This window comes from Rhea americana, unplaced genomic scaffold, assembly GCF_003343005.1.
Source record: "Rhea americana isolate MKP2758 unplaced genomic scaffold, rheAme1 scaffold_61, whole genome shotgun sequence".
NCBI classification, from domain to species: Eukaryota; Metazoa; Chordata; class Aves; order Rheiformes; family Rheidae; genus Rhea; species Rhea americana.
This window is the reverse complement of record NW_028186768.1, coordinates 4,864,613-4,890,249: the sequence shown is the minus strand read 5'-3', so window position 1 is coordinate 4,890,249 and position 25,637 is coordinate 4,864,613. Positions and strand designations below refer to the sequence as shown.

Below are 25,637 nucleotides of genomic sequence, written 5' to 3'. Positions count from 1 at the left end.
TAAAGAACATGTGTGCTGATAATGCTATTTGCAAATGAGGAGTTTAAGCAGATACTTCTACAAATCTGACACACATGCTTCAAACTCAGGCAAAAGAAAATAAAAATACTGAAAGGCTCATGAGCAAGTTTCAAGTCCCTATTACTCTGTTATTTCAGATTCGTATTTCTCCAAATTATGCTAATTGTAGAGAACAGCCAGGCAAAACTTCCCCATTTCTGCAATTAAGTGGCTTGAAATGGGCTGGTTTTATAGATAATTCAAATAAAAGTCACTTCTGACAAAGCATGARAAATCTCATACAAACAATACATTTGGAAAGTGACCTCAGTTAAAAGAATGGGTACTGGGGTGATTTCAAGTATCATTTTGATTTTAAACATGAAAATACAACAGCATACCACTGCCAAAATAAAGCAAGGTAAGCAATTTAGCAACCCCATATTATGGGTCTCGGTAAGTACTTAGTAACAACCATTTGCACTTCACATCTTACCCGTGAATAATCCTTTTCTAAGAAAAACAGCCCTGTGGAAACGTAGGAACACACCCACAGCCCTGTGTTTTGTTTGAACCATTTGTTTCAGTCCATCACCCCCACCCTATACACAGAGGTAAGAAGGATGGATTAAAATATCCAAATGTGGAGGAGTGCAAGGGGCACCTTGGGCAGATGCCTACCACTGCTGCAGTAACTAGGCTGCTGACATACAATTGTATTTGCTGGAGAAATTTTTCATTTGCAGCTCCCCCAACACACAGTAATGGTCTCAAAGAGCCCCTGCAATAAGCATTAGAGCAATCTTACTGAATTGCACTGAATGCAATAGCTGGTACTGACTTCAGAAGGAATATTGCTAGAGAGTCACAAAGTTTACATAGCCACAAAGTTTATCCTAAGAATTGGCCRTCCGGAAGATACGTTACAGTGATGGAAAGAGCAGCAGCAGAGCAATCCTCAAGGCCTTCCCAAAAAATATTTCCTGAGCCTGAATGTTACCCCAGGATTCCCAAAGTTTGAGCAGGAGAGATACCTCTATGCGCTCGCACATGAGTCTGGAAACAGTTGTAATACTTGTATTTCTTCCCACATATTCCACACTCATAAGACCCTGAAAAAGAAGACAGAAAAGCATACATCACCATATTAGATCAGGAAAAACAGCCTCACCACATACTTATCCGTAAACTGGGGACAAAAGAATGCAGTTTGCAGCAAAGTAATTTTTGGAAGGTTCATGGAGATAAATGCAGGAAATCACTATCCCAGACTCAATTCTTTTTTCAGCCTAATTTAAGATTCCTTGGCATATTACCCTGAACTTACATTTACAGTATATCTTTATAACTTTCTTAACATGAAAGGCTCACTCTCAAAATAGCCAGACTTATAATTTTATAATAATGACTAATATTTCCTATGAACAGAAATAACCTTGAATTACTTTTCAGTAAGTTTCTAGTATATGGGAAAAAGCTTCTCTGTTGAAAAAAGAAGGCAGTATTTTATCCTCAGGCAAGYAGTTTTCAAAATTTCACAAGAAATGCACAATGTACAAATTTCTCAAGAAACCCACAGAGATTTGTTAAATATCCACATAGAGGAAACCAAATAGATACAAATAGAAATTTTGACCTTTGTAAGTAAAATCATATGATCACAATAGTCTCTCTTCTCAATTTACGTATCTAATTCCAGAAAACACACATCTGCAAACAGTCATTTATAATGAAACCAGAGAAACAAGGCTGGGAGAACAATTTGTAATGATGAAATTATGCAATGAATTTAGCCTGCTTATTGGACAGGCAGACCAAAATTTCCTCAGATTTGTTAAGTTTATTCAACTTTCCCCTCGCTACACACACTCATACACACACCAACTTCGTGAACTGKCTAAAATTGGCCATTCAAGTTCTCACTTGCAAAATATATTGCATTTAGCAATCGTATGACCTAGGACAGTACGATCTTATGACAGCTTTCCGGTAGGGCAAGAGTAGCACTTCCTGGAAGAGAAAGTGGGAGAACGAAGGTCTGGGTATTATTCTGTGTGAATATAGCATTTGATTTCCATGAACACTTCTGTATGCAACCTTGAAACAGTCTTTTACTGATCATGCAAAACAGTAAAACTCAGGGATGAGTCACAACCAAAAGCAGAGCATTCACATACACATCCCCACAAATCCCAAACATCATTTTACAATAGTACTTACCAGTGGTACTCAAGAGCGAGGTCTTTCCAAGAACAAAACCGGCCATGCTTTCTGAATATACTACACTCCTTTCTTTGTTTCCCTTCCCATGTGCTATTGCTTACAGCTTGGGAAGAAAATCACCTTCTCTCCAGCTCATAGAAGTGCTGAGTTCCCTAATCATCATTAGCATCACTTGGGACTGTCTTCTGAGCTTGGACAACTACTTTGTCACAGAACCACAGAATGGTTGAGGTTGGAAGGGACCTCTAGAGACCATCTAGACCAACCTTTCCGCTCAAGCAGGGTTACCTACAGCACATTAGACAGGATCGCATCCAGGCAGGTTTTGAGTATCTCCAGATATTCAGAAGGAGACTCCACAGTCTCTCTGGGCAACATCTTCCAGTCCTCTGTCACTCTCACAATAAAGAAGTTTTACCTCATATTCAGGTGGAACTTCCTGTTGTTCAGTTTCTGCCCCACTGCCTCTTGCCCTGTTGCTGGGCACCACTGAAAAGAGTCTGGCCCCTTCTCCTTGACACCCTCCCTTGAGGTACTTGTATACTGATAAGATCCCCCGTCAGTCTTCTCTTCCTCAGGCTAAACAGGCCCAGTTCTCACAGCCGTTCCTCATAAGGCAGATGCTCCAGCCCTCTGATCATCTTTGCAGCCCTACGCTGGACTCTCTCCAGTAGCTCCATATCTCTCTTCTACTGGGGAGCTCTGAACTGGACACAGTACTCCAGATGTGGCCTCACCAGCCCTGAGTAGAGGCGAAGGATCACCTCCCTTGACCTGCTGGCAACATTCTTCCTAATGCACCCCAGGAGACCACTGGCCTTCCTGGCCACAAGGGCACACTGCTGGCTCATGGTTAACTTGCTGTCCACCAGAACTCCCAGGTYCTTCTCCRCAGAGCTGCTTTCCAGCAGGTCAGCCCCCAGCCTGTACTGGTGTATGGGGATATTCCTCCCTAATTCCTCCTTGTCACTGATGCTGAAATAGACTATGGTATAATTCACTACACACATGAGCACACACCCAAAAGATACTCCAACATACTGCTATTACAGTCAGTTGACTATATCTTGATTTGCTCCACAGCCTTTTAATTATGATAAGTAGTTGCATTTTATGTATATAAATATATATATATGGGACAATCACCATCCATAGTCATTCCGTACAGGTTTTTCTAAGCAAAATTCTGGACATCAGCAGGTCAACAGTATCTGTCAGATCTCGTTTTCCATGCTCAATGATCAATTATGTTCATCACCAGCCTCCAAAATTATTTTCTCAAAACTATTCCAAACTGGAGTCCAAAAGCCAGCACAGCTATACTGTGTGAAGACAAGCATACTTACAAAAACTTGGGCCCTACCAACCAGTTATGTTGTGTTCGGCTGTACCAACAGCAAAAAAACAACTGCCATGCTCCCCAACAACTCTGCATGCACACAGACCACTGAGAAAACAACTGGAAACCAATGAGGTGCTCTAGTCCGATTTTTTCCCCATGTTTCTTTCTTATACTCCTCCCTTCCTCTGGAGATCGTTTGTAACACATGAATGCATTTGGTCGTGCAGTAGTTCTTCAAAAACAACGTAACCTGTACAAGTGGCTTCACGATGCCTTCCCCCTCAACTATGAACCCAGACCAGCACTGCAGCCCGTCATGCAAAGGGCTCCGTCTGGAAAGCGAGGGCAGGAACCGATGGCAGGTTGAGGACCAGACCATCCCATGATCGGTGCTTTGTGAGGATCTCCCTCAGCACCTAGGTCTCAAATCGAACTGGGACACATTCTTTGAGGGGTCATCTCTACCCACCTCCTATGCACAAAAAGTAGAGCACTACACCATGAAGACAGCCTACTTTGCGAAGGTTATGAGGGAAGTGCATTACAGTGCCAGAGTCCTCCAGGCATCAAGAGCCAACTCAAGGACAAAAACTGTGCACTCAGCACACCGTCAGATTGAGAGGCAGAGACATAGATCCTAGCATTAGAGAAAGAAGGGATGACTTGTCCAAAAAATGTGTTATTGAAGAGGAGGAAGGATGAARTGAAGAAAAAGACATCCCCACGTTAAAAGGCCTCAAAAAAACATGCCTGTGTTGCACTGGACACTGCCACTGTAGTCATGGTTTATTTTGGCCTTTGTCCACATCAGGATGTGTCATGCAGGTTAAAGCTGTTCGTAGGAACAGGGGACGTGGGGGAGGGTTTTGGTTAGTTAGTGCATTTAGTCTTGCCAGGCTTTTATTGAGCCTTGCAGTAGGAATTTGTGCAACACACCCGTTGCTTCCAGAGCTTGCCCTTGCTCTCCAATCCCTGGTTAGACTTTCAAACCCTTCTATCACATACCGGATGTGTATCTCAATGCATGGTCAAAAATCCAGGTCCCTGAATATCGATTTCGTGTAATTCCAACTGGAGAGCCACGTTCCACTGCTTTTCCATCTAAATTGTGCAAAAAAAATCAGAAAAGAGCCCTTAAAGTGGGTGCATTTCCAAAAGATAATGATGGCTGAAGCCTATTAAAAATATCCAAGACCCATCTGTCCCTGTGGCCTGGCTGCAAGATAGCAGAGGCCTCAAAAAGTGTCTTAAGGCTTTTGCAGTACTGTTTCATTTAGTATAACTAGGGAGATTCCAAAGTGCTTGTGAATTAAGAATGCCAAGCAGCTCAGTAACTGAGACATCAGCATTATAACATGAATCAAGTATGTACCAGCTAGCTTGATAGTCTCAAAGCAGTAGGATTCACTCTTCACTTTGTCTCAATAACATTTCTGATTTAATGCATTACTTGAAAAATTCTCTCAAAAATATTTCTCCCAGTAAATCATGGCCTGGATTGCAAGTTTAAATAGTCTTGTATAAAATTCCTCTTGATCAACTCTCAGATATCTCTGTCCTCCAAAACACAAATAGTGACCAGAAGGTATTCCCAGTGTTACAAGAGGACTCACACTAGGCAAGTAATCTCTTCCCCTGTTCTCTTATCGATGATATAAAAAATCATTTTTTTTCCTTTCCTTTCTAGATAGTTTCATGGTGGACTTCTCTGCCCTTTTGCCCTGATACATGTTAATGTGGTGGAACTATTCAAATGACCCTGGCCCAAGACCAGCATATGAAGCTGGCAAGAAAAAACAAACAGGAAACTGCATCTCTGAGCTGTGCATTGCCAGTGACGTACCAACTGTGAGACATGAAGACAAGGCAGGATCACTTAGGCTGGTCTGCGGACAGGGAAGAATGCAGGATCCGCAGTGTCAGTTATCAGTCAGCWGTTGAGCAGACCCAAAGTTAGAGCCAACTTCTCTGTTGGCTTTCTTTGCTTGGGATGCCCAAAGGGGGACCCCATGGGGCTTGAAAGACTTCTGCGGAAAAGCAGACAAAAAGGAAGTGGGCTACAACCACAAACACATCAGCAGTGGCTCTTCAAGCTAGGGGACTGCAGCTGCTGCCACTGCACATCCCACTCTGCTRCATCTGCTTTGATCCATTGTGGGGTTTGGGCTGCTCCAAACAGACTGGATAGAAAGTTCTGAGTAGTCCAAAGTTCAGAGAGAGACACCGAAGCCTGAAACCAAATAGGAAGCAGCATACACCAGGCCTAATTTGATGAAAACATTAATGTGAGTAACAGCAACCAAGCTGGGAAACTCTTACTTTCCTTACGGTAATAACTAAAAATATAAACATAGAATGCTTCCATATAAGTGTGACTCCAAAAAGAAAGTAAAATCTTCTAAGGCATATTTCAGCCAAGTCATGAAGTTCAGTTCCTTAGGAAAATTGTCTGTCACTTGGAACCATATGTGCTTTGAAGCCTGTGACACTGTAGCCCCAGCTCAGGCAACACCCCCTGTGCAGCTGGCAATCCCCCATCCCATTATGAAAAGTGATGTCTGGGGGGCTTGCATGGACATACAAGGGAGATGGATTCATTTACTTCATCCTACACCGCAACGTACTATAAAAAATAACCATTTTCAGCACTTCAAATCTCAACCTCCCTGATGAAGGGGAATAAAATCCTACAAAAGCCTTGCTTTGCTTCACTGTTGAAGTGATTTAGATGCAAGGCTACTGGATCACTTCACAGTAAAGGCTTCAGAAAGAAAATTCGGAAACACTAGCAAGCAGCAGCAGAGAACATGAAATCTTTGCTCCAGAGGTAGGAAGTAGCAGGGTCTTCAGCTGTTAGCAATCTTGGGCTGCTTAAGAGCAGCGGCAGAAATTGCCAGAGAAGCAGCAGGCACGGGACATTCCTACTGGAAGTTAGGCAGATGTCTGCAACTATGGAAATACTGCCCGTTTATGGTTTCTGTGAAGAGAGGGTACCAGAATAATTAACTAGGAGCCAGATCAAGAAACCATGAAGAACTGATATCTGGGCGCTATGGTCCATCCACATAGAACATAGCATTAGGTGGCCAAATAGAAAAGTTATTCAGACCCACCTCCCCAACAAACAAGTATATGGATGGCTGGATGAACAGAGGCACTTGAAGGACTCTTTTCAAAAAAGAATCAGATGCTAACCACCAATTCCCTCAAGATCAAGTTGCCTTTAAAGAAATCCAGTGCTAGGCTATAAAATAACAAATATGATGCACATTTAATTTGGAGAGGCACTTCCAGCTAGAAGTTCTCCAGTCTACTTTTATTGCTTCAAACAAGCACTTATTAACTAGTAAGTAACTCTTTACCCCTCTCCCTCACCAGCCACAATGCCTACATGCTGAACCTCTTCCCTGCTCACCCCCAGATGGTTCCCAGTGCCATGACTTCTGTAGGTAYAACATTATAGTGTACTTCCAAGTTGGTCAACAGCAAAAAGTTTGCCTGCTGCCYATTTCCCACTTCGGGCAACCGCATAGTCAACTTTAATTAGAAACCATCATTCTCTGGGGATATCATTTATGGACTAGCTGCTGCTGCACATCCAGCTGCCACAGGGCTAAAGGGGCTCAACATGACAGACACCAGCTCCACAGCTGCTTTCACCAAAGGCTAGTAACCACAGTTGAAGCAGAAGTTCCTTACTGCCTCCAGTCAACAGCCATCTCTCCACCTATCCGTCCTGGTGGGCTAGGGACACCTCTGTTTCAGGGTTGCCTGCACTGTCACACAGCAYCATCCTCTCAAGACCTATGGAGGCACAAAAGTGCCCTGTCCCTTCAATTGGCCTTGAAAATACTCAAAACTATTTCCTCCCAGATGATATTAAGTTGGATTTATGGATTGTTATAGATAAGTTATAGATTTATTAGGCTTTCCCTAAACACTTTTACCTTGCATAAACAGCAGCTATTTCCCATCCTGAAGGATGAACTGCCTTTCTTAGTGGCTGTCCTAGCTGGGGAAGGGAGGACAGGTAGGACAACGATGCTTCCAGAGTAGTCCCTCATCTAATGACAAGCCCCAGGGTTTCTTTCCAACAGTGTGGACAATGATCAAGCAAAAACTAGGAGAAAAACTGAACATCAGTCCAAATGGTATCCCCCTTTTTTCCTCTCCCTCAATCAAGCCAAAAACTCTGCAGCAATACTGGGCAGCTCAAGTTAGTTTCCTTCCTAGACCTTTAAAGAAAGCATGGTCCAACAGCTTCCTCTTCTTCATATTGACAACTGCCTTTGGGTCTCCAACTTACTGTACTGCTGTTGGGAGCTTGCTCCATCTTTGAGCCAATGGAAGTCACTATTAACAAGGATGGTGCCTCTTCCAGGATACTGCAGAAAGCCCTTTCCCTGGCACATGGAGCAGGAGTGAGAGGACAGTTTTATGCTTAGAGAGAAAAACCCTGCTTCTTCTTATTGCAGCTGGAGGTAGAGTGACCACAGGAAAGACCATTTTGGAAGTGGCATATGACAGCCAGCTAAAACTCTCAAGTTTTCCCACAAAGGTACTGGTTATCAGAAAAACAAACAAACAAAAAGCAACCTGAAAAAAACTGTTTTTAAGCTAAATCTGATTATTCACAGAAAGTACCTACTTTCCTCAAAATATTTCAACTTTTTTCTCAAGTCTCTACTTTCCTCAAAATATTTCAACTTTTTCTCAAGCCTTCCTCCCGATTTTCTCATCCTCTGTGACTGACTCTGAGTTTCGCATGGATTTTGCATATGACTGATGGACAAGTGATTTAGTATGTCAAAAGAAGCCAAGAGTCTTTACCCCAAAGTTATCCTGAACTTGATTGAGTCTTTAGACCAGATGCAGATAGATTAACACTAGTTAAAGAAACAGTCAATAACCCTGAGTCAGAGATTGATGTGAAACTCAGCTCAGGCCCATCAGGCAGAGCTGAGCTTTCAGGAATGGGCTTTCTGGAGGTTCATTTCTCTCCCCACTCCAAGGACACAGGGAACCAACCGATGGGGCATGTTAGCCCATAGCTTACCGAGTGTCTGCTGATTGCGGACCCCACCTATGACCACACAGATCTCTGCTGGCACATCTCCTGGCCCATCTTTTATGTTCTTCTTGGAATCTTTGGTGTCATCCTGCCAGATCACCTCTTCAATATAGTCATCTGGTACCTCTGTTTTCACTTTCACCTCAGTCATCATTCCAGCTTCTTCACTGGGTGAGGACTGAGATGTCACAGAATCGGAGCCCTCTGCCTTCGGGCTCCTCGGGCTCCTCTTCAAGCACTCCCTGAATGGGGGGAAAAGAGGAGAAAACATAAATTCTTGCTTTTAGGCTCTCACTTTTTAATCACTAGGACCTAATTAAAGGTACTTTTGCTTAATGCAATTTATTTAAAGTGAGTACGTGATGTGGTATGTGTGTCTTGTCATATGCAGCAAGTAATTAAAATTCAACCAGAAAAAAAGTAATAAAACTATTTGCTAGTAATGAAAATAACCTTAATCATCACAAACAACAGTCATAAATGGACTGAATCATTAAACAAGAACACAGAATTTCACACGGTTCCCATCAGGTCTAGGATCACAACTCCAGTAGCCCTAACATCACATATTGTGCCAAGACTAGCCTATATGGCCAAGGGGAACAATGTATGTTTCTATGCTTCTGACATTTCCAATTTTGAGTTGTCACTTCCCTTCTGTACTCCTCCTGCATCCTATCTTTCCACCCTTCAAACAACCTAACTCTCATCCTATGGTATTCACTTGGCCTTAATTAACAAATACAGTGATGACGAAAAGGAGATCGTAAGTAGAATGATTATGGTATTTGTGGAGGTTATTAAGTTAGGGACAGACACAAATCTCCAAGATGACAGACAAAGTGGGATGGGCAGGAAAAGATGAGGGGAGGAAAGCAAGGCTCCAGAGAATTCAGAAACAGATTAAGGAAAATAGTTTCATCTCGGAAACAGAATGCTAGGAAATCCATCAGAGAAAAGAATCTAAATAAGTAACTATTCAAAATTCCTTAACAGAAGGAAGGAAACAGGACATCTTAAAGTTTCAAGACAACATGAGCAAATTCAATCTGTTAAGAGAAGTGATACTGTGGCAAAAGACAGAGGGATTTAAAGCATGACAGATGAATATTAGGTAATCAGTCAAAATGTAGCTCCTTGTCCAAAGGTACTATCCCCCCATCCAGTATGGGCAGCCTGCTTTTTGGACTGGCTATTCATAGATTTTGATATGCAATGCAAAAAACACAGTAATAGCTGGTTCAGTCTGTATAGAAATCAAAAGAACGAAACATGCAAGAATAGTTCAGACTACATAGAAAAGGTTTCATAAAGAGTCTGTGATTATTTAGTCATGTAAACACAGGCAACAGCTGAAGGTGCCTGCAAAATTATAAGCAGAAGTAACAGACAAAATTAAGTTTTTTTAAAAAAGGACTTATTAACAAGAGTTATTAGACTGCGAGACCAGGGAATAGTGAAAGGGAAAGAATTGCTTGGAAATGACTGCTTGGAATATCATGGAGTGGTAGAACAAAGTGCAAATTGAAGCGTTAGAAAACTAACTCCTGAAATGGCTTCTAATACTGGTTTAGGAAGTTAGCAGACAAATCAAGATGCTGTAACTCAAAGGGAAACTGTTCAGCAAGTGAGTCTGCGAGGATGGAGATGARAGGATGAGAGGAACAGATGAATGAAGAGGACAATCTTCTGCAATAATTACTGCACAACCTCCTACACATGGTTGCTATTTCAAAGTGGGTCAGTCACATCACACTGCCAGATATTTTATTATTTCATCACATCATTCTCATTATAGAATGAAATGTACAATTAATAGCCCCCAAACAGAAAGAATTATCCTTGACCTGCCTCCCCACTCATTCTTTTCCTCCTCACATATACTGCCTCCCATGCTTCCAAAATCATACCAGGCTTTTACAAGTGAGAAAGATGAATTAAGACAGAGAAAATGTGCTTTAAAATTGGAAGTTCTTTATGGTAATGTTATTGAACGTCCAGAAGATCCATCAATCACACAAGACGGCAATGTGCCTAAAAGTCCATTCTAAGGCTAAGGGAAAGGCAGCAGTCAGAAGAGAAAGAACAAAATATCCAGCAATCAGAAAAGGGTGGGATCAATTGCAATCAATCAAACCTAGAAAGTGTGAAATGCAAAGCATTGATCACAGCAGCTAAAGCCACAAGGGGTGAATCCTTCCCTTGGTGAGGACAGAGGAGGAAGATCAAAACAAATAAATCACTGACCCATTGCTTGATGGGCCCAGTAATATTCTCACTGACAGGCAGCAAGGTAAAAGCAGCCAGTAAAAGCCTTGCTTTTTACCTAAAAAGAAGGACAAATGATGGTACAGCAAGCTGTACTTGCCAATCTTGGTCAAAGTAGCGTAACATCAATGCAGGAGCCAAGTGATCCAGAATTAAAAGCTAACTAGCAGTGAGGCTGAGGATACAACTTTCTGAGGAGCTGACGAGTTTGGTAAGAACATAAAAGATCTTAGGAAGGCGTGTAGCTTTGCGTCATGTCACATTCTGACATGATACATACTAGCAGTACACAGCATGAAGAGATCAATGGGCCGTGCAATGTAAGGCAAAATGCCATCTTCAGTGAGTCTTGCTACAGAATAGAGGTATTTCCATAGGGCTTCTGAAGTGATTGATTTGGGGCAGTTTTATTAATGCTCTGGAATTAGATTTAAGATCATTGCTGCTAAAATTTATAGGTGACCCAAGGGGGGGAAAGGTAGAGAGTAACGATTGTGACAGGGAGACCAAAGTCGATTGATCCCGATTACTCTGTAAACTGAGCCTGCGCAAGTTCAGCAGTTCTAGTACAGTCAAACATGTCCAAGAACACACAGTGTTCTCACAAACATGAAACAGAGTGCAAATCTGTAACCTGACAGGCAGGTCATTCTGCAACTATATGGAGACGTGCTCTGACCTAAAGGACTACTGTAATTCCTTGATACCCAAGAGCTGCAAGAGAGCATAAGGAGGTCATATTCGCTCCACATGAAACAGTGATGAAACCAGTCCTGGTGTACTGCATACAGACCGAGCACCTCCATTTTTAAAAGGAAATTAGAAAAGCTGGAGAGACCGCAAAAGAGAGGCACAGAAGTGGTTCGAACGTGGAAAAAGATATTTTATAACCTTATGAGACCAAAGCAAGTCCAATTCACTTATCGTGTCAAAAACAAGACTGAGAGATTATTTGATTGCAGCATATTATCATATTCATGGGGAGAAAATAATGTCTTTAATTTGGCAGAGAAGAGTAGAATAAGAGCTCATCACCAGATGCTGAAACCAGTTGAAATGAGGCATAAAATATTAGCACTGATGGTGGTCCACTGATGGAACAACCATTTTCCAAAGAATGTGCTCAAGGAGAACCCTTTTAAGTCTTCAAATCAAGAGTATCTGTATCCGACTAACCCCAGGTTATTGGGCTTACTACAAATACGTATTGGCTTGAAACATGCAAACAGCCAAACTTGGTGGCCCCAAGCTCTAGGAATACATAATTAACTAGACCAGACTGATAAGACCCTCAAAAACTTCGCTCTTCATGCACACCAACCTTCCAGATTCACCTCTGCCAAGAAAGTAACTTCCTGGTTGAATCATCTGCTCAGTGGGACAGGAAATATAAACTTGCAAATATTAAAAGCAATACTATCCCTCTCACAATACCCCATAGCTTGTAAATCTGAGCAGATACTCAGTGTATAGCAGGACACCTGCCCTAGATATTTTAGGAACTGTCTTCCGCATAATTTGTGATGTTCATACCACAGAAACCCTGAACAAAGCCTGCAGATCCTCTCAAAAAGAAAGTAAAACAAAAACTAAAAAGTCAACCACAGCACTGCTAGTTTTTCCACACCAGATGACACCTTCTCTGTCTTATAACACTTTCTAGGAGAGACGAAAGCATGTGCCAGCGGATGTAACCAAGCAAATGTACCCATTGCATGTATCAGGAAAGCAAACCTACAACCTCCAACAACACTCCCAACCTGAGCACCTTGGTATCATGTGCAAAGCTGAGCATGACACAGTGACCTAGCAAAGAGGTCTATGCTGACCAATATCCAGCTAATATCCCAGGGAAAGGAGCCCTAATGTGGTAAAATGGGAGCTCTAGTTTCACATGAACTCTAAAATTAAGATTTTTTTTCAGAAATATACACAAACACACACATATATATAAAGTCATACATACATACATATACATACATATATACACACACATACACATATATGTAAAGAGCTAATWCTTAGTCTCTAAGAGCATCACACTTGTTTCATCATTCTCCTACTTCTTCCTGCCATCGTAGCCCCAGGACGCAATGTGTCTAGTGACACCCTGAGGCTCCTGCATTTTATTGCATTAGCCAGATTCTCTGTTTCACAGTAATGAGGGCCTGGACATCTGACTGCACCCACCCAAAATGCAAGAAACACCATCCACAAATGCAAGTGCAATCTGGAGAAACGCTATGTTGCATTTCCTTTCTTTGTTGAGCTGCGCCACACTGGTATTACTCCCACAAAACCTGATAGCAGTTTTAACTGCCTCTTTCATGACCATTGCTGCTTTGCTTAAAAAGGAAGAACTGTGTTCTTACATTACTCTTATTATTTAATATCTCACAGAGTTTTTCTAGACACCATCTGATTTCAGTTTTAGCAAAACTTCAGCTGCAGACTCACTCCAGTCAAATGTCCAGGCAGAACACCGTGGTTCTGTCAAACACTTTGAAATGAATGTAATCAGAGGGCAAAAACATCCCAGCCCCCACTTACACAGACACACTAGCCAAGTGTGGAGTCAACCAACCGTAATTATTTCATATGATGCACAACGTGGCTTTACCAGCCAGTGAAAATAGTAGGTGACACAATGGCCCCCTCCTACCTCTCCCGGTATTTCCATAGTTGCACACAGAGACCACCTTCCTCATCTCTATCCGTTCAGCTTCCCCAAAACTGATCACACAAAAAAACTTTTCTGAAGACTATAAAACAGGATCCTGACTTAGGCAATGGGATTGACTCTTAGCTGTCTCTTGTTAACAGTGACAAAGAAAATAGCACTCAATGGCATAACACTGGTACCAGTTACTACCTGCACAATGACTGAGCCTGCCCAAGGTGCTGGCAGAGGGTCTAATTTCTCATTCTGCTTGGAAACCATAGTCAAAAATTCCCCAAGCACAAAGGTGGGTGTCTTTCCAGGTGAGGAGGTCCAGGTGAGCAGCTCGACAGCTATTGAACCGGACAGCAAAGAATCACAGGGGACATTACATACACCCACCACCAGGAGACTGTATGTCCACTGTAAGTAAAGCATGTGCAGGCACACACATACCCCTGTGCACCTACGCAATAAAGTCTAGCTTCCTTTGAAAGAAAAGCAGAGTCCAGAGCCATCACAACCACAAGCACCTTTCCACTACCTAGGACCTTTCTCCTGGCATCTCCCTTGCATTCCTTGCCAGATATGTTCACTACAGCATGTAGTGACCTACAGCAGGTCTGCAAGGAGGATAGGGCAATCTCAAAAGCCTGTCTGGGTGAGTCTGGCTCCCTCTGCCCTTGCTACAGCTCTCAGAAGAACACAAGGAGGCACCTGGCAAGAGCAACCTCAAAATGGTGTCTAGCTGGTGGTGGAGTCACCTTGAAAGGAAGGAGTCTTGAGTCATGTAAGTGCTCTGGAGACATGCTAAGCTGGCTCAGTGACCTACAGAGTTTCAGAAACCACCTCTTTTGAGAGGCAACAATTAAATACTAGCAGCACATTAGGCATCCAAAGCTACGGGCTGTTCTGGAAATGAAATAGAGCCACAATGCTACTTCACGCAACCTACCCCCATGCACTAGTATCATCTTTGCAGGACACTTACTTTTGGTCTCACAAAAAGTCCAGGTAAGTACGCTGGGGACAGAGCAAAACTGGGATCAACTCAGGCTTCTTGGGTCTGAACCCAGGAGTCCAGAGAGGGAGCACAGCTAAACAGAAGATCCTTATAAGATAGAAAAAACTGAAGCCTGTTGGTTTGACTGGGGAAACAATGCCAACACCTTTCAGCAAAACAGGAAAGAAAAGGAAATTACTAACATAGGAAAATTTAACATGAGGAAAGAGTGGGAAGGCTGCAATTCTGTGAGAAGTAGGCCCTCGTCTCTCAAAAAAAAGGCAAAACCAACAACAACAGGCAAAAGCACCCACAAGAAAATAAGGTGTTGAATAGAAGAGATGACACTGAGAAAAAGGTTGAAGAATTGAACAGCTGCTAAGCTGCTGAGGAAACTCAGAGTCAATAAGCAACTGAGAGAAGGAGCAAAGAGACTGCATTGCCTGAGTACGCTATTCCAAGGGCATAACTTGTGGATACGGCTAAGGCAACAGCCTTCTGTCCCCAGTACTTGTGTATACACACAGCCACAGAGCAATGCACACATGGCCATGCTTCCAAAACCAACTGTGTTTCATTTTGAGGACAGAGCATTCACAGCAGTCTCTAAGGGCAGCATCAAGCCATCAGGGAACACCTATGTGCTGGCCCGAGAGAGGTGACCCAGTAAAGTATAATTTCTTATCATCCCTTCAGTTCTCTGAGGTTGCATCGTTGCAAACCAGCAATACAGCACTTGCTCTATGCTGTGTAGAATCTCGTCTCTGTTTTCTAGTAGCTCAAAAGGCCTCCATTCAGAGATGAGGATAGAGGAGCAGGTCCAGAACATACTGCTCCTCCAGAAACCCCCCATTAGAGCGACAGTAACAGAAGACAATGCTGCATGTTTGGGGTAAGAATCTGGCAAGAYACTGCTTGGACACTGCTGTGTCCAAAACTACGCTTGCCATTCCTCCCCTGCTTGCAGCATAACCAGAGGTGATGCACAATTGTCCACAAATGGCTGCAAAGGTGCTGAAAAATGGGATGCATAAGAACTGCAGTGAATTTATAGTTCTGCAGATGCCAAGACTGGAAGCAAATCATACTGTATTTTGGTGGGGGGGCAGACAGAGAAGCAGGCTATGCAGCTTCCAGGCCTTCAGTTAAGTCAGGAATGGTCCTGGAAACAGAAGTACTCCCCAACAGCAATATTGAGGGGACCACGTCTCCGAGCCCTGTGACTCGGAGGCAGTCACAATGCCCACTGCCAAACAGAGTTCACACTGTGCTAACAGTGAGATCAGTCCCATCTTCTGAAATCCTACAGGGCATTACTAGGTAATATACTGGTATACACACGACAGGCAGTGATGTGGCCAGGACTTCCACTTCCTGGAGACAGTACTACATGAGAAATAAGGAAAAACCTACCACGAGTCAGACTACTCCTGGGTAACAGCATCCTGACCTCTCTCACGGTGGCTTTGAATAAACTCCCAAGCCTCATGCCATCACCTCTTGTGGGTGAAACAATGCAATTTTACAGTGATCAAGTGTGGCCCTCCAGGAATCAGTTGCAATTCCCTGTGTGGGTCCAACTGCATTTGATATCCCTGGCAAGACATCCCCTGGGAAAAGGATATTCTTGGAACAAAGCATTGTTTGTTTAGGATAAAAACTTCTCAGACAAAACAGAACAGAGATTAACAGAGTGCGTAAGTACATCTAGCTTGGACCCTAGCCCATTCCGCAGAGTGGGTCTAATTTCTTCTCCATGTCTTTTGAGTTTTCTGTGGGAATGCCATCTCCTTCACTGTTCAATGTCTCTTCTTTATTGAGCTGCAGAGCTTGGAGATCCAGAAGGTGGCACTTTGCTGAGGAGGCAGCAGCTTTGGGATCAGGCACTACTCACAYTGTCACCCAGTGTGCCCAGATGCTCTTACTGGTGAGCTACTGTTTTGCTTTCCAGAACAGACTCTATGGATTTTAAACACCAAAAAGGTAAACAAGTATTCCACTATCCCTGTATATATCACTTCTCCTATTAAGTAGGCCACACAGCCAATTACTGTATCACCAGCTTTATCATCTCGCAAAGCTCATTTCAACTTCGCTGCCTGCTTTGATCATCAGACTTTCATCTTCTGATGACGTTATGGCTACTTTCATGTTAAATACAAGAGTATGAAGGCGGAACAGATTTAAAGAGGCCTTGATGAAGCCTCATCATGGAAAGCACCGGACAGGTACGGGTGTACATGTTGCTAGACTTAGTTTAGGTACAGCTCCTCTTTGCCCTACACCCAGTTTCTGCGTGGTAGTTTGTGAAGGCCTGAGGCTTTATAGCACAGCCAGATGACACAAGGAAGCCTGGACCAATGACTGGGCAAGGAAAACAGTTTTAGACTCCAAAGCTGAGTAACCTGGATGCTGCCTCATAGGCAAGGCAATGCAAGGACCTCTTCCAGATGGAAAGACAGAAAGGAAATGGGTAACTTTTAATGGGTCCCTCTACCTGAGTAACAATCTACCAGTGAAGCTAACGGCTACCTTTCCAGCTGGTCTCCTGTAGGAGAAGGAAACAAGGTGAAAGGGGCTGCAACATGGTGCCATTTTTATCTTCGGAGAATGTTTCCTTCTGACTGTGGTAAGTGGAACTGGCAATGACTGAAAGCAAATGGGACCTGTCAGCTGCTACAGCCAGAAGAAACTAGCATTTGCAGTTTGCTTTTTCTGATCTGGAGTAGCATTCTCATAAATAATGAAAGTGACTAAAAGCTACTTAAGAAGCACACACTCCTCCCTCATGAAAGAGTGAGAAAAAACCCAATTACAAAAGGACATTTCTTCCAGCTAGGAATAATTTGTCATGTAATTCTCTGAAGACAGCAACAGAAACATGCATGCTCTATGCTCCTTTTGAGTGATCTGTGATTGCCTATGCACTCAGATGGCTTCTAATGAGGCTATTTTTATAGTACACATCCTGCTGAGTTTTTTGGGAGGGGCAAAGTAAGATCACTTGAGAATCAGTCTTCAACGTCAGCTCCTGTGCATTTTCTCCTCAAGAGAGGAAACGGAAACACATGTGGAGGAGGACATATTACCCTTAATCAACACCTACAATCAAAGCTCTTTTCCCTCAGCAGCAGACATGGAGCATCTCATTTTTTTCCTAGATATCATTCAAACTGGAAGAACCAAAGACACATAACCAATGCCCTGATGATACCAGTGATGGTGACACCCAGCTACTCCTTGGCAGAGCACAATATGTGCCCCTCTAAGCTACTGAAATAAAAACTTGTATGGGTCAAGTACAGTCCTTGGTCCACGGACTGTCAGAGCAAAGAGCAAAGCATAAGAGTGCAGCAATGAGGATCCTGCAGTGGACACCTGAAGGACCATGTTTTGTGAAATCCACCCAGATAACATCAAGACTGACATCCTTCCTGACATCAACTTGCAGCTAGCTCATCTCATGCCAAAGCAAAAGGCCTGCCAAAGCAAAATGGGACTGCTATTGGCCTCAATTTACAGATGCCTGCCATGGTTTTGGAAGAGCCAGAACAGTTCCTGCCATGACTGCAGCTAAAGGAAGTGGAAAAGATATATGTAAATGAACTCTCATTTTATAAGGAGATGATGAAAGCAGAGATTGAACGATGTAAATATAAGATTTGCTTATTTGATGAAATATTTGTGCTGGCCTTCCTGCTCCCTCTCCTTGGCTCTCATTTGCTCCCCGGGGCAGCCCAGCTCCCTCGGTACCATGACTCATACCCAGAGGAGGGAGGTGGAACTGGTGAGGAAGCAGGGTGACCGTCTTGTGTCCTCCTTCAGGGACTTATCTTTCCCAGACATTAATAGGAAAAAGATTTCCAAGGTCAAGGTCAAAAGGGAGAAATGACAGGAACTATTTTTTCCAGTGTTAGAGATGAGCACTTTGTTTCTAGTTTCCATGTGTCTTGTTTCAGCTTTCAGACATTCCCCCACATAATTCAAAGCCAAAAAAACCTACCTACACATCTACTCACCTAACCCAGCCTCCTGAAGGAGGTTCAACATCTTCACAGGGCAATTCCTGTATCACATCCACCATTATTGTTTGAGCCTATGGATCTTTTAGGAGCCTGTCTTGACTTAAATGCATAACATGCTGGAGTGACCATCACATATCTAGGTCCCTCTTATGAGTAATTATCTTCTAAAAGAGGCAATGCACTTCTAATGTGGATTGCTGCCTCTAGCAATTTTGCCATATTCCACTTTGTTTGCCAGATAAGAAAACCTGCTGTTCCTGGGAATACCCCTCCATCAGGGGCAAACAATCGCTTCTGCTGTCTCCTGAATGAATTAAAGCAAACAAGATTCCTTAATGTGTACTGTCCTTACTCTAAAACACGTCTTCCAAATCTTTACTCTTTCCATTAGCATTTGTGAACCTGTCTAAAATTCATTGCATAGATACCACAGCAGAACAAATCATGCCAGCAACATTCCTAAAAATGCACACGCTGGTAGCACATGTAGGTATGCACATCTTAAAAAAAAAGAAAAAGAAAAAGAAAGAAAAAAAGAAATTGTCTTCTGTGTACAGAATGGCATAGAGCATTCACTGTCACTTGCGTTCCACCAGGACATTTTGGTTCTTTTCATAACTATCACTTTCCAAGACACCACTGCATAATCTTAAACAGCGGGTTTAACCTCTGAGAGTAAATGCTATGGACAAAAAAATATTCATTCTCATTCTGTAAAATTCTTTTAGGGAATAGGAACTCAGGTCACAACACCTCCTTTCTCCTCCATCTGTGGCAGAGGAACAAAGACCTGCCAAATAACAGAAAAAGGGCTGGCAAGCATTTCGGAGTGTTTACCATGTACAATGTGTTCATGTGAACTTCACACTTCAAGGCCTCTGTCACAGCTAGGTTACAAGCATTACTTGAGAGCTCTGCACTTGCTTTGACCATGGTCCCAAGCTGTATCACTGGTTGGTTGGTTTTCTTTACAAGGCTGGTGTACACATTCTTTACCATACATGACTTTCTTGAACACACTAATCACTAATAAAGTAATCAAAAAAAAAAATAGAAGTTAACTAGGATGAACATAAAACTCCTGAAGGCTGTAAGGCCCATACTCCAAACAGAACAATTACATTGGAGGAGATCAGAGGAGATCACACTAACTGGACATGCAGAGACGGTTTCTGAGGAATGAAAAGCAATCGCAAACCTTGTTTTTACTTGTGACACATGTAACTTTTTTGCTCTTTCCACAGAAAACAAACTGAAATCAGAACCTCACAAAACACCCTTATGCAGGCACAAGTATAACAGTACCTGCCATTTAGGTTTCCCTGAAAGAAAGATGCTCAATAAATGCCAATATTCTTATCAAGCAAAAAGGACTTAAGAGCATTTTAGAAGAGAGGTGCCTCAAGCAGGATCACTATGTGCTTCTCAGGGCAGAGAAGAAGCAGCAGTTTTCAGAACCTAAAGCTAATTACTGTGACACTTCAGGATGTATGGACATGGATGGATGTATGTGAGCATTACCACCAGTCTGAGGACTCTGGATCATCTACTAGTGGAAGGAGAGAGAGTAGGGAGCAGCATACTCAATTTTTCCAACTGTCTCCATCTACATATCTCTATCTACATCTACACATAAACTTTCCTCACAATAAACACACTTTAGTAAGAGTAATAGGAATTTAATTCTGTGCTCATTCCTCAAGAGATCCTCAATAGTTCCAAATCCTTTAGAACAGGTAAACTGCAAGACCAAATGAGGCTAATCCTCACTTAGAAAATAAATATTAAAATAGAAAAAAGTATAAAAGTATCTCAAGGGAGGGTGTCAAGGGGATGGAGACAAACTCTTTTCAGTTGTCCCATGTGACAGGACAAGAGGCAATGCACAGAAATTGAAAAACAGGAAGTTCCACCTGAACGTGAGGGGGAATTTCTTCACTGTGAGGGTGACAGAGCACTGGAGCAGGTTGCCCAGAGACGTTGTGGAGTCTCCTTCTCTGGAGATCTTCAAGGTCCGCCTGGCTGCAACCCTGTCTAACATGCTCTAGGTGACCCTGCTGAGCAGGGAGGTTGGACTAGATGATCCCCAGAGGTCCCTTCCAACCTTACTGATTCTATGATTCTATAATAGTCAAGAGCCACAAAAAAAATTCCTAAAGTATTAGCAAAACAAATTCCTGTAAGTCCTTACTAGGAATATCCTGAGAATGGTTTGAAGAGAAAAGTCTTAAAATTAAATTAAAAATAATAAAAATGGCTTATCCAACAAACAACAAATGCTCAGTTTTTGCTAAAAGGACTCTAGTCAGATAAGAAACGCAACATATGAACAATGCAGGTTAAAAACTAAATTTAAAATGATATTAAAATAGCTTCCAGCGTCTTTAAATTTTCAAGCACGGAAATGTCAACAGAGACAAAGAAATTCAAGGAAAAACAAAGAGAATAGATTAAGGATTTATTTATATCAGTGAAAGAACTCTACATTGCTTGACTAAGAAATGACTGAGGGGGTGAAAACTGTCTGCAGACATTCATAGGTCCTCTGACAGGACAAGAATCCTCCACTGGACCACGTTCAACCCACGCCACAGAGCCTGCCAGCAGCAATGCAGCAGAACCCAGAGCAAGGTGAATAGGATGAAATGAGCAAAAGCATCAGACAGAACAGGAAACAGGACCTGTGAGTGGAAATCTCCCAAATTAGGAGCAATACAAACAAGGTAGTAGATGTCCTGTTGCTGGAGATACATATGCATTTAGAGTAAACAATACATGAGAGTATGTGCTATTATTAGAACAATCCCAGGCTGGCCAGGAGAGTGGATGACCTAAGGAAAAATGATTTCCTGGAACCTCAGCTTTACTAAAGCTTTACTTTTTCTGCAGAGAAGGACCTGGGAGTGTTGCTGGATGACAAGTTGACCATGAGCCAGCAATGTGCCCTTGTGGCCAAGAAGGCCCAGTTGGAACTGAGTCTGGCAAGGGATGTCAAGGACAATAGGAAGGGCTTCTTCAAATATATCAGCAGCAAGAGGAGGACTAGGGAAAATGTGGGTCTACTACCGAATGGGGCAGGGGCCCTGGTGACAAGGGATACAGAGAAGGCTGAATTACTGAATGCCTTCCTTGCTTCAGTCTTCACTGCTAAGGGCAGCATTCCCTCAGGAATCCTGCAGCCTGGATGTGCAGGAGAAAGTCCAGAGAAGGGAAGACTTTCCCTTGGTCAAGGAGAAAAGGATTAGAGATCTTCTGGGCAGGACAGACATCCACAAATCCATGGGCCCAGATGGGATGCACCCACGGGTACTGAGGGAGCTGGCGGATGTTGTTGCCAGGCCGCTCTCCATCATCTTTGAAAACTCATGGGGAACTGGAGAGGTGCCTGAGGACTGGGAGAAAGCCAATGTCACTCCAGTCTTCAAAACGGGCAAGAAGGAGGACCCAGGCAACTATAGGCCGGTCAGCCTCACCTCCATCCCTGGAAAGGTGATGGAACAGTTAATTCTGGATGTCATCTCCAGACATACGGAGAAGAAGAAGGTGATCAGGAGTAGCCAGCATGGGTTCACCGAGGGGAAATCCTACTTAACCCATCTGATAGCCTTCTATGATGGAATGACTGACTGGGTAGATGAGGGGAGAGCAGTGGATGTTGTGTACCTTGACTTCAGCAAGGCTTTTGACACCATCTCCCATAACATCCTCCTACATAAGCTCAGGAAGTGTGGGTTAGACAAGTGAACAGTGAGGTGGATTGAGAACTGGCTGAAAGGCAGAGCTCAGAGGGTTGTCATCAGTGGTATGAGAGTCCATTTGGAGGCCTGTGACTAGTGGAGTCCCCCAGGGGTCAGTACTGGGTCCCATCCTGTTCAACTTCTTCATCATTGACTTGGATGAAGGGACAGAGTGCCTCCTCAGCAAGTTCGCTGATGATACCAAGCTGGGAGGAATGGCTGACACACCTGAGGGCTGTGCTGCCATTCAGAGAGACCTGCACAGGCTGGAGAGCTGGGCAGAGAGGAACCTCATGAGGTTCAACAAGGGCAAGTGCAGAGTCCTGCACCTGGGGAGAAATAACCCTAGGCACCAGTACAAGCTGGGGGCTGACCTTCTGGAGAGCAGCTCTGCAAAGAAAGACCTGGGAGTGCTGGTGGATGACAGGTTGACCATGAGCCAGCAATGTGCCCTTGTGGCCAAGGAGGCCAATGGTCTCCTGGGGTGCATTAGGAAGAGTGCTGCCAGCAGGTTGAGGGAGGTGATCCTGCCCCTCTACTCAGCCCCGGGGAGGCCACATCTCAAGTACTGCATCCACTTCTGGGCTCCCCAGTACAAGAGAGACATGGAGCTGCTGGAGTGTGTCCAGCATAGGGCTACAAAGATGATCAGAGGTCTGGAGCATCTACCCTATGAGGACCGGCTGCGAGAGCTGGGCCTGTTTAGCCTGGAGAAGAGAAGACTGAGGGGGGATCTTATCAATGTGTACAAGTACCTGAAGGGAGGGTGTCAAGGGGAAGGGGACAAACTCTTTTCAGTTGCCCTGCATGACAGGACAAGAGGCAATGCACAGAAATTAAACAACAGGAAGTTCCGCCTGAATGTGAGGGGGAATTTCTTCACTGTGAGRGTGACAGAGCACTGGAGCAGGTTGCCCAGAGACRYTGTGGAGTCTCCTTCTCTGGAGATCTTCAAGGTCCGCCTGGCTGCAACCCTGTCTAACATGCTCTAGGTGACCCTSCTGAGCAGGGGGTTTGGACTAGATGATCCCCAGAGGTCCCTTCCAACCTTATTGATTCTGTGATTCTATGAAGAGAGACAGGGAGCTACTGGAGAGAGCCCAGCATAGGGCTGCAAAGATCATCAGGGGGCTGGACCATGTGCCCCTGCGAGAGCTGGGCCTGTTTAGCCTGGAGAAGAGAAGACTGAGGAGGGATCTTATCAATGTGTATAAGTATCTGAAGGGAAGGTGTCAAGGGGATGGGGCTAAACTTTTTTCAGTTGTTCCATGTGAAAAAACTAGAGGCAATGGGCAAAAACTGAACCACAGGAAGTTCCGCCTGAATGTGAGGGGGAATTTCTTCACTGTGAGAGTGAAAGAGCACTGGAGCAGGTTGCCCAGAGACACTGTGGAGTCTCCTTCTCTGGAGATACTCAAAGCCCACCTGGCTGCAACCCTGTCTAACATGCTCTAGGTGACCCTCCTGAGCAGGGGGTTTGGACTAGATGATCTCCAGAGGTCCCTTCCAACCTTATCCGTTCTGTGATTCTGTAAAGACATCACTGCTACTGAGTGTCACTATTTTATGGCTCCAAAAAGGCACATTTCTCCACCTCACAGAATCTGAGGCCTTCTGTCTTGCTTTCAGGTTTCAAGGAAACCAGCCTGGCTATCCTACAGTTTTTGTACTAGTAGTAGTACACCCACAGAGCTCAACTACCCACTTCTCTTAAATCAGCTAGTGGGAATTTTGGGGAGGTTTTTGTGGTTTTTTTGCTTCTTTTTAAAGATGAGCAGTGAGATTTTTTTTTCTAAGAGAGGACCAAGGCTTATTAAATACTTTGCCTTATTATTAATACTTTTCTCTTTTTGATGCAAGGTCAATCTCAAGGTTTTCATGTTCTCTTTAAAGAAAAGGGAAACAATTTAACTACAGTTGTGCTTCTTTGAGACACTCTCCACTTGGATTGTCCCCATACACATCCCTCCACTGGGATATGGAGCCTTCTCCGAAGGTTCAGAGTGCCATTATTTCCAGGCTTGCATGGACTTTCCAAGGATATGCTTGTGCACACTCAGAAACTGCACTCCCTGAACGCTGGAGGCCTGATGGAATATTGGAGCTCTGCCACTGACAGGCATGGCTAGAGAAGAGTTGGTGCCACGACAGGGAAGACAATCCTGTGGGCTAAAGGAGCTGTCAAGTGAGGAGGTATCTGCAAAGCAAAGAACAAGTAATGTCGGTAGGAAGGGAAGGGAGAAGAAAGGATGCTACCAGTGAGACTGGAGAAGGATAAATTGAGAAGAAAGCCAAAGTAGTATGTGCAACCACCTACTCCCACCTTCTCCTCCAGCCAGTAGGCCACATCTTCTAGAGTCTGTAACTGCTAGACCACCAAAGCACTGTGGCTTGGTCTGGCATATCTGGAAAAATTACACCGTGTCAGAGCTGGGAGACCACTGTGGCTCAACTTGAAGGACCTCTAGGTAACACTCCTGCCCAGCTCAGCTCACTCTGCCTTCCTCCAGGTCAGCACTGCAGAGCCTTTCTCCTAAAGTTACATCAGCAACAAAGCTTTAAACCTCTTCAGGATCCCCATCACACTGTTGTTGAATGCTGTAGTAAAGATGGGTCCCATCTGTGCCCTCACAGTATTTTATAACCCCAGAAGGGCCACGTTTTTAGCTCTGTTTTGGGAGCACAGTAATGACTTTCTGCACAGCTACATCTGTGCTGCGAGTTGGTTTCCTGGTTGGTGACAGCCATAGTGTAGACAGAGGCTGAGCTTCCAGCTGGCTGAGTTCCCTCCCGCAAACAGATGCAGTTCCTGTATCAGGGTCTGATTTATTCAGCAGGAGTCTCACACATTAAGTGTAGTTAAGTCTGAAAACAAATCTAATGACTTTAAAATAAACAGCCAACGAAGGACTTAAAACTAAAATTCTTCCTTCCTCTGACACCCACCATATAAACAATAATAATTACATAAAACGGTGTCTAACACATGACTATACAAGGCTCTGGTGACCAAGAAAAGCACATGCTAGTTGTCAAACACAATTGCACATTTGGTTTTTCAATTATTTCTTGTGAAGATCCAGAGCCCACCATCTGAATGCTGACATTAATTATTGGTAAGTAGTTGGTTTTACAATAGTATTATGGACATTCCCAACAATCACCGTTAGGTCTGCATTTCTAAATGATGTTTCCACACTACCCTCGATTTGCATCACAAGTTCTTCAGAATTGTCATACAGACTCATACCATGAATCAAATCTGGTCCATTCAGTTCAGGGCTTCAGAATAAAATTCAGAAAACTTTC

At 43.6% G+C, this 25,637-nt stretch overlaps 1 protein-coding gene across 1 annotated transcript in view; it reads right to left on the bottom strand.

Annotated features, from left to right (window-relative positions):
* The window catches only part of ZNF618 (zinc finger protein 618), a 107,500-nt gene that overhangs the window by 73,113 nt on the left and 8,750 nt on the right, over positions 1-25,637 (bottom strand). Inside the window, exons 3-5 of the mRNA XM_085320084.1 lie at positions 8,622-8,878; positions 4,571-4,666; positions 1,035-1,112 (exon numbers count right to left, since the gene is read on the bottom strand). Coding sequence (XP_085176210.1) covers positions 1,035-1,112; positions 4,571-4,666; positions 8,622-8,878 — 431 coding nt within the window. The remainder of the gene's footprint in view (positions 1-1,034; positions 1,113-4,570; positions 4,667-8,621; positions 8,879-25,637) is intronic.